General features: G+C 51.2%; 1 protein-coding gene across 9 annotated transcripts in view; it reads right to left on the bottom strand.

The window, feature by feature from the left end:
• Positions 1-8,694: 8,694 nt before the first annotated feature.
• IWS1 (interacts with SUPT6H, CTD assembly factor 1) overlaps positions 8,695-11,585 on the bottom strand; it is a 33,893-nt gene continuing 31,002 nt past the window's right edge. For all 9 annotated transcript variants that reach the window (XR_016230880.1, XR_016230879.1, XM_070071048.2 and 6 more), the window contains one exon: positions 8,695-9,045. Coding sequence is in view for 4 of the 9 variants with exons in the window: in XM_051849645.3 (XP_051705605.1) it covers positions 8,914-9,045 (132 nt within the window). In the remaining 5 variants the exon portion in view is untranslated. The remainder of the gene's footprint in view (positions 9,046-11,585) is intronic.

The raw sequence follows: 11,585 nt of genomic DNA, 5'->3' as shown, positions 1-11,585 counted from the left end.
GCTGGAGCTGGGCTGATCTGAAGCCAAGAGACTGCAGCTTCCTCTGGGTCTCCCACGTGGGTGCAGGGGCTCAGTGGTTCGTGCCATCCTCTGTTGCTTTCCTAGGCACATCAGCAGGGAGCTGGATTGGAAGTGGAGCAGCTGGAACTCGAACCAGTGCCAATATGGATGCCAGCACTACAGGCAGCGGCTTTACCTGCTATACCACAGCATCAGCCCCAAGGTTATCTACTTTTAAGTTGGCTTTGTAGTTTGTATTTTATTAAGAATTTGTCTATGTTGTCAAGTTTATTGGCATAAAGCTCACAATATCTCATTTTAATTTGTATAAAATAGTGGTGTTCCTTTCAAATATATTTGTTCAGATTTATTTCACTGCGGCCAGCATTGTGGTGCAGCAGGTTAAGCCACTGCCTGTGACACCAGAATCCCATATGAGTGCAGGTTTGAGACCCAGCTGCTGCATTTCTGATCCAGCTCCCTGCTAATGTGCCTGAGAAAGCAGCAAAGCATGGCCAAGTACTTGGACCCCTGCCACCTACATGGGAGACCCCAATGGAGTTCTCAGCTCCTGGCTTTAAATTTTAAAAATAAATAAAAGTTTTAAAAAGGTGCCTTTTGGCCGGTGCCATGGCTCAATAGGCTAATCTTCCACCTTGCAGTGCTGGCACACTGGGTTCTAGTCCCGGTCGGGGCGCCGGATTCTGTCCCGGTTGCCCCTCTTCCAGGCAAGCTCTCTGCTGTGGCCCGGGAGTGCAGTGGAGGATGGCCCAAGTGCTTGGGCCCTGCACCCCATGGGAGACCAGGAGAAGTACCTGGCTCCTGGCTTCGGATCAGCGCAGTGCGCCGGCTGCAGCAGCCATTGGAGGGTGAACCAATGGCAAAAGGAAGACCTTTCTCTCTGTCTCTCTCTCTCTCACTGTCCGCTCTGCCTGTCAAAAATAAAATAAAATAAATAAATAAATAAATAAAAGCAGGAACCCGGAATAGGGAGTACAGTTGAGACTCAAAACTCAGGAACTCTGATATAGGAACCTGGAATCCCAACTGGTATCTTAACCATTAGGACAAACACTCACTCTAAGACACCACCTTTAAAAAAAAAAAAAAAAGGTGCCTTTTGTTTATTTGAAAGGCATAATGACAGTGGGGGAGGGAGGGTGGGAGGGGGAGAGAGATTTTCTATCTGCCAGTTCATTCCCCAAATGGGCACAATGGCCAGGCTTGTGTCAGGCTGAAGCCAGGAACCTGGAACTCCATCTTGGAACTCTATGCTTGGGCCATCTTCTGCTGCTTGCCCAGGCACATTAGCAGGAAGCTGGGTCAGAAACGGAGCAGCTGGGTCTTGAACAGGCACTCCTATGGGATGCTGGTGTCGCAGGCGGCAGCTTAACAGGCTGTGCCACAGCACCAGCCCCCATTCTTGATAGAGTTCATGTGTCTCGGAGCCGGTGCCGTGGCTCACTTGCTTAATCCTCCACTTGCGGCGCCGGCATCCCATTTGGGTGCCAGTTCTAGTCCCAGTCGCTCCTCTTCCAGGCCAGCTCTCTGCTGTGGCCTGGGAGTGCAGTGGAGGATGGCCCAAGTGCTTGGGCCCTGCACCCGCATGGGAGACCAGGAGAAGCACCTGGCTCCTGGCTTCAGATCGGCACAGCTCCGGCCGTGGCAGCCATTTGGGGAGTGAACCATCGGAAGGAAGACCTTTATCTGTCTCTCTCTCTCTCTCTCACTAACTCACTCTGCCTGTCAAATAAAAAATAAATAAATAGATAGAGTTCATGTGTCTCTCTGCTCCCAGATGAGGCTGTGCTAGAGAAAAGAGGCAAAGATAGCTCCTGTGTATATTGGCTGTGTATTCACTTCTTCAGAGCAAGCCGGGATTTGTTCTCTCAAAAGCCACTGGTGCCACACTCAAATTTACACATCCAGGTGTTTGAAACATCGCCCAGGTGTATTTGCAGCCCTGGAGAGCCTGTGGGCTTTGCATACCCCGAGAAACTGGCCCCAGTATCTGCCAGCCACAGACAAGACAAACCTGGCGGCATGAAAAAACTCTCCGGCACACCCGACCTTCCAAAATCTGGCCAGACACACTGCATTGTGCTGCCGGCCCCGTGATCTAGACACTGAGACCCCTCTGCAAGCTCCTCCTCCCTGGGAGGCCCTGGCCCTTCTCCCTGTCTGTGTTGCGTCTCTGGGTGGCCTCAGGCTGGGGAGCTCTTGCCCACCTATGGCGTCCTGTCCAGGTGTTGCCTACCTGCAGCGTATCGTGTGCCGTCGCTGTTCTTTGGTCAGCCTTGAACTCACAAGTGGTAAGGAGGAAAAGACAAAGATGGTTAGGACATTGATAACGCGATCCACCTGATTCGTGGGACAAGCAGTTGGCAGACTGATCCTGGACAGCCTTCGCAGCTGGGGCTCGGCGTGGGCAACACTTCTGCCCCCGTGTGGCGCAGGCGGCTCCCTGCAGCCAGGAGCACGGGACACGCTGCGCTTAGCCGTGGCCGCTTCTCACCTTCGCAGGGGAGACGCGTGCGCACCCAGCGGGGCACACCGGGGAAGGAAGAAGACTGGCGCCCTCTAGAGGACAAGGCCGCACAGCACCGCCATGCCGGTCACGACCAGGATGATTCTCCAGGGCTTTGCTGGGGACCACTGGAAAGTCACAGAAACAGAAGACAAGAGGGACAGAGCGAGAAGGAGGGACCAGCTCCAGCTTGCAGGAGGAAACGTGTCCTCTCTTTGGCCCCGAGATCTGTGTAGTTTCTCTTAATCCAGGAATCAAGGGAAAGGGATGTGTGTGACTGCATAGAATGCATGTGGCAGGGGGGTGAGCTTCCTGCAATTCAAGAGCTGGCAGCCACAGCATGGGGTGAGAAGACCCCGTCCCTACAAAAGGAGCTGACACAATTAGTGGAGGAGGTGGCCATGACCCCCAGAGGAGGCTTTGGACCCTGGAACACACTTTGTAGACTTTTGTGGCATGGGGGATGCCCACCCCCACAGTAGGTGTCATAAAGGCCGGGACAGCCAGATAAGGAAAATGCTAGCCATGGTCCAAGGTGTCCTGGACCATGAGACGGTGAGGGCCACAGTCAGATGCCACATGATGGTTTGGCCAGCTCTGAGAAGGCAAAAATGAGTCCTGTCCCCACCCACCTGCTTCTCAGGGGAGCTCCTGACAAAGTCCTCTCGACTGACAAACTTCCAGGGGCCCGAGCTGCCCTGAATGTATGGGAAAGTGTGACAAAGGAACTCAGAGACGAGCACTGCTTCTTCCACGGGAAGGTTCCAGAACCATGAGACAGCCTGGGCCCCCACCTGTGGGAAGAGCGAGGTCCCAGGGAGATGCTGCCACTTGGAGGCTGCTGGCCACACACCTGACCCTTGTTCGTTGTCCGCCTTATGTACTCACTTGCGAGAGTTCACTTAGCATCTGCTGGGAGTGGGCGCCGAGTGGCACAAAACTTCCCGGGACAGCTGAATCAGAGAAAGGACTCACACAGAGAAATGATCGTGCAAAGTACAGAAATTCACTCAATTCAACTCTACTGAAAGCTTCCTGTTAATGCTGACAGAAAAGACCATCATCTTACCTTCAAGGAGCGTACAGTCCAAGGGGAACAGACTCATGGGAACACCTACGGTGTCTGTGCAGTTAAAAAATCTTCCCCTGGGAGGTTGTCGTTGTGGCCAGGTGGGTAAAGCTGCCCCTTGCAATGCTATATCAGTGTGTCAGTTTGAGTCCCAGCTGCTCCACTTCTGATCCAGCTCCCTGCTAATGCACCTGGGAAAGCAGTGGAAGATGGCCCAAGTCCTTGGGGCCCTGCACCTGCGAGGGAGACCCAGAAGAAGCTCCTGGCTCCTGGCTTTGGGCCGGCCCAACTCAGACCATTGCTGCCATTTGGGGAGTGAACATTGGGGAGTGGATGGAATATTCTCTCTCTCTCTCTCTCTCAACTCTACCTTTCAAATGAATAAATAAATATTTTTAATGGACTGGCATTGTGGCACAGTAGGTTAATCCTCCGCCTGTGGCGCTGGCATCCCTTATGGGCACCAATTCTAGACCTGGCTCCTCCTCTTCCAATCCAGCTCTCTGCTATGGCCAGGGAAAGCAGCAGAAGATGGCCCAAGTCCTTGGGCCCTTGCACCCTTGGGGGAGACCCAGAAAAAGCTCCTGGCTCCTGGCTTCCAATCAGTTCATCTCTGGCCATTGCAGCTAATTGGGGAGTGAACCAGAGGACAGAAGATCTTTCTCTTTCTCTCCCTCTCACTGCCTGTAATTCTACCTCTCAAATAAATAAACTTTTTTTAAAAATTGGAACATATACACAGTGGAATACTACTCAGCCACAAAAAGGATGAAATCTTGCCATTTGCAGCAATGTGAATGGAACTCGAAGGCACTATGTTAAGTGAAGCAAGCCAGGCATGATCTCATTCATACACGGAGACTACAAAATAGGGGCTCCCATGGAAGTTACAAGTATGATGGCATGCGCCAGAGGCCAGCAGGGGGAGGGACAAGGGATGGATAGTAAGAGTCAGTTAGTGGCTGCATGGAGCTTCTTCCGGGTCTCCCATGTGGGTGCAGGGGCCCAAGGACCTGGGCCATCTTCTACTGCTTTCCCAGGCCATAGCAGAGAGCTGGATGGGAAGAGGGGCAGCTGGGACTAGAACCAGAGCCCATACGGGATGCCGGCATGCTGGTGCTTCAGGCGGGGGGCTAACCTACTGCGCCATGGCACCAGCCTCCAGGGAGGTGGTATTTGAAGAGGATGATCGAGTCACTGAGCTCTGTGCCAGGACAGCAGCTTGATCCACATCCTGAGGGCTTCCATTTTTTATTCCAAGTGTGACGGCATTGACTAGTGAGAGCGACACCTGAGAGAGAATGGACGCAGGCATTCAGTTCAGATGGTACAGGTCTGACAACTTGAGGCTCCACACAAATCCCCTATGCATATATTTAAGTTCTGATATTTCATCCAGAAAATAGCACAATTTAATGAGAGCTGTGGGGGCAGACAGAACCCACTAGAGATCCTGGGACTGCTTGCTCCTCACTTGGGTGGTAATTCACTTTGAGCCCATTTTTCTCACTTAGCAAATGGAATGGCAACTGCTCCTCATAAAGCTTAAGTAGGGTGATGTGAACAAGGTCATGGAACACACTCAGCAAGCACAAGGCCAGTTCCACTTCCGCTCCCTTTCAGTAGAGAACTGTACAAGATATCCACTGTAACGCCTTCTGTGCCATGGGACTGACTCCCAAGGTTTTCTTTTTTTCTTTTTTCTTTTTTTTTTTTTTTTGAGATTTATTAATTTATTTGAAAGTTGGAGAGGGGAGGGGAGGGGAGGGGAGGGGAGAGGAGAGGGGAGGGGAGAGGAGAGGGGAGGGGAGAGGAGAGGGGAGGGGAGGGGAGGGGAGGGGAGGGGAGGGGAGGGGAGGGGAGGGGAGGGGAGAGAGGTCTCCCATCCGCTGGTTCACTCCCCAATTGGCTTCAATGGCTGGAACTGTGCAGATCCAAAGCCAGAAGCAAGGAGCTTCTTCTGGGTCTCCCACGCTGGTGCAGGGGCCCAAGGGCTTGGGCCATCTTCTGCTGCTTTCCCCAGGCCATAGCAGAGAGCTGGATTGGAAGTGGAACAGCCAGGACACTAACCGGTGCCCATATAGGATGCCGGTACTTGCAGATGGTGGCTTTACCTGCTACGCCACAGCGCCAGCCCCCAAGATTTTCAACAAGAACACTGGTTGATGTAAGATCAATTTCTGGGGCCGACATTGTGGCACAGCAGGTAAAGCTGTAGCCTTCAATGCCAGCACCCATATGAGCACTGGTGCAAGTCCCAGCTGCTCCACCTCCGATCCATCTCCCTGCTAATGCACCTGGGAATGCAATGAAGGATGGCCCGAGTCCTTGGGCCCCTAAAACCATGTGGGAGACCAGGATGAAGCTCCTGACTGCTGGCTTCAGCCTGGCCTGGCCCTGGCCGTTGTGGCCATTTGGGGAGTGAATGAACAGATGGAAGCTCTCTCTCTCTCTCTCTCTCTCTCTCTCTCTCTGTAACTCTACCTTTCAAATAAATTAAAAAAAAAAAATCTTTAAAAGATGATTATTGGCTGGCGCCACGGCTCACTTAGCTAATCCTCTGCCTGCAGTGCCGGCACCCCAGGTTCTAGTCCTGGTTGCTCCTCTTCCAGTCTAGCTCTCTGCTGTGGCCCGGGAAGGCAGTGGAGGATGGCCCAAGTCCTTGGGCCCTGCACCCACATGGGAGACCAGGAGAAGCACCTGGCTCCTGGCTTTGGATCAGTGCAGCGTGCCGGCCGTAGCAGCCACTTGGGGGGTGAACCAACAGAATGAAGACCTTTCTAACTCTGCCTGTCCAAAAAAAGGAAAAAGAAAAAAAAAAAAAGATGATTATTTATTTGAAAGGTAGAGTTACAGCGGGGAACTGGGAGTGGAGCAGCCGGGACTCGAACTGGCACCCATATGGGATGCTGGTGATGCAGGTAGAGGTTGTACCTGCTATGCCGCGGCACCGCCTCCACCCTCCCCCATCTTTAAATGAAGATAATGCCATCTCACAGAATCAGCTGTGATCGACATCAAATGTGAAGCTAGCTCAGCTCAACAAGCTGACCGGAGACAATCAGACGGCACAGGTGCCTGCTCCTTGGAGCTCGTCATCTCTGGCCCCGGGCCCTTCTTTCTCCCTGATCTGGCTCTCCAGAAACCAGCTTGGATTAGCTTCACAGGACTCCATCCTCTGCTGCTTTCTCAGGCCATTAGCAGGGAGTTCGGTCAGAAGTGGAGCAGCAGGGACTCAAACTGCTGGGGTGCTAGTGCCAAAGGCGGAGGCTTAAGCTATTATGTCACAGCACTACACCCACCCACCCCAGTGCATTTTTATTATGTTATAAAACATTCACTGGCTAGGCCGGTGCCGCGGCTCAATAGGCTAATCCTCCGCCTAGCGGCACCAGCACACCGGGTTCTAGTCCTGGTTGGGCGCCGGATTCTGTCCCGGTTACCCCTCTTCCAGACCAGCTCTCTGCTATGGCCCGGGAGTGCAGTGGAGGATGGCCCAAGTGCTTGGGCCCTGCACCCCATGGGAGATGAGAAGCACCTGGCTCCTGCCTTCGGATCAGCATGGTGCACCGGCTGCAGCGCGCCGGCCGCGGTGGCCATCGGAGAGTGAACCAACAGCAAATGAAGACCTTTCTCTCTGTCTCCCTCTCTCACTGTCCACTCTGCCTGTAAAAAAAAAAAAAAAAAAAAAAAAATTCACTGGCTGTTCTCTCTCCCTGAGACACGGGTGGCTGTCCCTGTGCAGGTGTGGACACAACCTTGCACCCTGCACCGCCCTCCCTGCACTCTGTGGCAGATAAGCCTTTGGGCCTGCAGCCCAGGTTTTTGCAAGGGCTTGACCTGAGAGAGGCGTTCTTACCACCGCTCCCTCAGACTCTAATTCGAATAACACTCTGGAGTTTTCTGGCAAATTATTTTGCAAATTATCACCTCCAAGTTTTGCTGAAGTCTTTCGCATACTGAGCTTGCTTCAAACAAGGCACACACGAAACCCTGGGACATACTCCATCTTCGAAAGCTGATGAGGTGAAGTGCATGTCTGTTGCTGAGCAGTACCGACGTTAGCCCACTCAGGACCCTGACTCCACAGAGGGTACGCTGGGTGGTCCTACCTCTTGTATTTCTCTGATGTCTCTGCAATCATCTCACACAGGTAGTGTACACACATCACTGCACACTCCACTCCACCTGTCCCAGTCTCCAGGGACAACTGGATGGAGCCGACGTTGGAGGACTCCCGGAAAACACAGGAACAGAGGCAAAATGGAGCCTTGTGCAACCATTTCTGCCCATCAGAGGGTTGCAGTATGCAGTTAGGCAGGGGAAAGTTGGTTCAGAATCAGTGGTTACTCAAAGTCCTTCAAAAACTATGGTATTTGACCAGTACAGGGGTCTCCCTCTGCCCAGAAAGGTTTTCCTTCCGTTGGTTCACTCCCCAAATGGCCAACAAAACCCTTGCAGGTTAAAAAGGTAACACAATGATCAGCACTGTGGCATAGTGGGGAAAGCCGCTACCTGCACTGCCAGCATCCCATATGGGCACCAGTTCTAGTCCTGGCTGCTCCACTTCCGATCCAGTTCTCTGCTACAGCCTGGGAAAACAGTAGAGATGGCCCACATCCTTAGGCTCCTGCACCTGTGTGGGAGACCCAGAAGAAGCTCCTCGCTCCTGGTTTTGAGTCAGTGCAGCTCCGGTCGTTGCAGCCAATTGGGGAGTGAACCAGCGGATGGAAGACCTCTCTCTCTCTCTGCTTCCCCTTGTCTCCCTGTGTAATTCTGACTTTCAAATAAATAAACCTTCGGGGGGAAAAAAGCCTCTTTAACTGGTTTTTAACTACACAGCAGGTGTTTTGACTAAAGCTCTGTGCTAGCTTGAGTTGACAAAGACACTCCCAGTACTCAGGAACCCCCGAGGTTTCAGCTGTTCCTTGTCAGGAGCCAGGGATAAAAACCAGACAAATTCCCCACTACACGGCTTGGACAGGACCCAAGTTTGAGAAGTGACAAAGCACTGCAATATCTGAAGATTTTTGCATTCTTACCTCAACCCACTGAGACAGCATATTCTTAAGATAATGAAGACACAGCCCCCCAAAACCAGAATGAAACTTTATTGTGTAAAGTTTATAGAAGTATGACTAATCTTCCTCTGTACAAAGTACACAACAGTTTTAAATACAACGGAGGGAAACAAGTCCTACGACAACATTTGATACACGCTAATTGTTTACAGACACACTAAAAAAAGTTTAAAAGATCTTTTTTCTCCCAGAGTCCACTGCGCATTTCCTAGGGAGCGGGAGCAGCCCAGGCAAGGTCACAAGGGCATCTTATTGCCTTCGATGCTGATTTTCACTGCGTGCGCGGAGCGGCTTTTCTTCCTGATATCTGTGAACTTCCTCATCTGCTTATCCAGCCGGCTGATACCTTTCTTGGAGGTCGCCTGAAACTAAGAGTCGGGGAAAATTAAAGAGCAAATTATTCAAATACATAAATCTACTTACGTCTTACACCTTCTTTTCTCTCAAAGTTGGCAGCCACAAGAGTTCCTGGCTCTAGAATAACCAAGACATGCTTTGGTGACCTCAGCAACCGAGTAAGTACACACAGCAGTGTTAGAAACACCTCCTAACCTCTCTCAACCAAGAAGCGTTTTGTTGTCATCTGTGCCTTGTTTTAATTTTGCTGCAGTCCATGGAAATCCCCCAGGTGAGGGAGAGGAGGCAACACTGACAGGACCACCCAACCCCATCGTTTATACTCCATGTCCACCGTGTGCTTTTCCCCCTCAAGGACCAAATGTGGGGCTGACCACCTGCCACACACATTCAAACGCTGGGCTCTTCTAAAGCAAAGGGAAGTCAGCTGAGAAAAAGTGTGGATGAGGAGAGGCCTGCCCTAACTACTGAGGCTCTAGGGTTCCAGACTGGGGTGAACCCCTGCTATGCCTCAGCAGGCTCCGTCCCCTGCAAACCAAGCCGCAGGCCTGCACTCTCTTGAGAACCGCTGGGGGAAGTACTGACGCCCAGACGTGAAGACAAGCAGGCGTGCCCGACAGCAGGATGAGCTCTATCATTACTACTCACTCACGCCAACTCAGTGTGCACACCTGACACAAAAATACAAAGTCAGGTCTCGTCCCACTTGCCCTTGATGTCTAAAGGTTTGGTTGTCGACTGCATCTTGTAAAGATGTGCTCTCTAAGAAAATGATCCTTTTCAGAAATACTGGAAAGGTCTGCCACTGCTGTCACAGGTCCGGATGAACTCTTCTTGCTGACTGTGGCGCTAACAGTTCAGTGTTTAAGAGTGGTGAGTGGCTAATGAGATGGACTTTAAGCATTCTTCTCCCCAGGTGTTTACTGCCCAATCACTTCTGAAGCTTGGATCAAAGGAACGCTAAAGAGAGGTGCCACTAGGAGATACTCAGTGCCCGCGCACTGGAGGTCCTTGAGTCTGGGAGGCTGCCCAGTGTGACCCCACCTGACTCAGTCTCATCTTGAGATGCAGTCAGTGGAGCACTTGGCAAAGCACTCTGTTACCTTATTCTTGAACAAGAGCCAGGCTGCTGATCCAGTCTAGGTTTTCTAGGAACACGCCAGTTCTAATTCCAAGTGTTGTTCTCTATCAGTCAACACTTGGCACTAGTCCTCTGGGTTAGCATACAAATTCACTGTCAGCTAAGCCATCATCACGCTATCCCTCAAATTTCTAAACAGCTGACTTCCTTTGAGATGATGGGAAAGGAAGCCCACGCTAGAAGATTTTTCTGCTTTGGGTCTGACAACTACTCGACTCCCAGAAGCTCCACACACAACCTAGACTTCTCCAACAGGTTGAGGCCTGATCAGTCGTCTGGTCTTAGCTGCAGGCATACACCCAGGCCAGTGCTAACTACTCCTAGTTAGTATCCGCATGACCCACAGTTGAAGCATCTTAGCTGCCCCAAGCCTGAAAACACACAGACCCCAGCACCTAACATGACAAACTCAGTGACCTTCCTTCTGACTCGCCAACTCCATACACCACACTTCCTGGGGACACTAGAAGTGCTCATCACTACTGCATCAGAGAAAAACCAGAGGCGGCTTAAAGACTAGCAAGGTGGGTTTGTTCTAAAAATTATGCTGTAACTGTTTGAAAACACAATACTAAATCACTAAAAAAGATTTATTCAAATGAATTTTTATCTTGTAAGTAAAAATCATCATATTGCTGAATTGTTTTAAATAGTAGTAATGTTTCTGTATGCATCTAAAAAAGGACCAAAAGAATCCAAATGTTGATATTAAGTTGCTGCAGGATTACACATAGCATTGATTTACTTAGGCTTTCCAGATTTTAAAAATATTAAAGAAAAACATGCATTGCTTTTTGCCACTTCAGGGTTACTTTAAAAGCACTCCATGGAATAAACGGACATACAAAAGCGCAATGAAGTACACAGGTGTGTGATCACATACCATGGAGGAATGAATAACCAAATAGGTTTTCACTGCTGGGACCAGGGGTGACTTTTCTAGCATCATAGAAACTACGTTTGAAGCAAAATGGCAAACAGATTTAAAACCATGAGGTGGTCCGTGGGGAGGAGGGTCCCTCTACAGTCCGCCTACCTCGTAAAAGGGGTATTCAGAATGTCGAACAGGGACCCAGTGTCAGGCGGTTTAAGGATTACAGGTAGGAACAGGCCCCTAAAACAGGACTCACTTTCCTGAGAGAGCAGACGGAGGTCTGAATGCCAGCACTCCACTGTGTGGAAGGTCGGCAGCGGGGAGAGCTGCTTTCCACAGGCTTCTCTCTCTCTGCACCTACAGCAGCAGCAGCGGCAGCAGCAGCTCATGCCTTCCCACCCGGCCACCTACAGAGTGGGGATCAGGCCAGCAGCACCAACAGGTAGGCACTCGCCCCTCGGGACACCAGGTGCCTCCCACAGCAGACTGCTTTCTCGGCCTGCCTTCAGCTCCCAATTCTCAAAAACAGAAGAACT

This window comes from Oryctolagus cuniculus, chromosome 3 (genome assembly GCF_051225735.1).
Source record: "Oryctolagus cuniculus isolate XC-2025 breed Fujian yellow rabbit chromosome 3, ASM5122573v1, whole genome shotgun sequence".
In the NCBI taxonomy this organism is placed as follows: domain Eukaryota; kingdom Metazoa; phylum Chordata; class Mammalia; order Lagomorpha; family Leporidae; genus Oryctolagus; species Oryctolagus cuniculus.
Note: the sequence above shows the minus strand (reverse complement) of the source record. Positions and strands in the feature narration are given on the sequence as shown.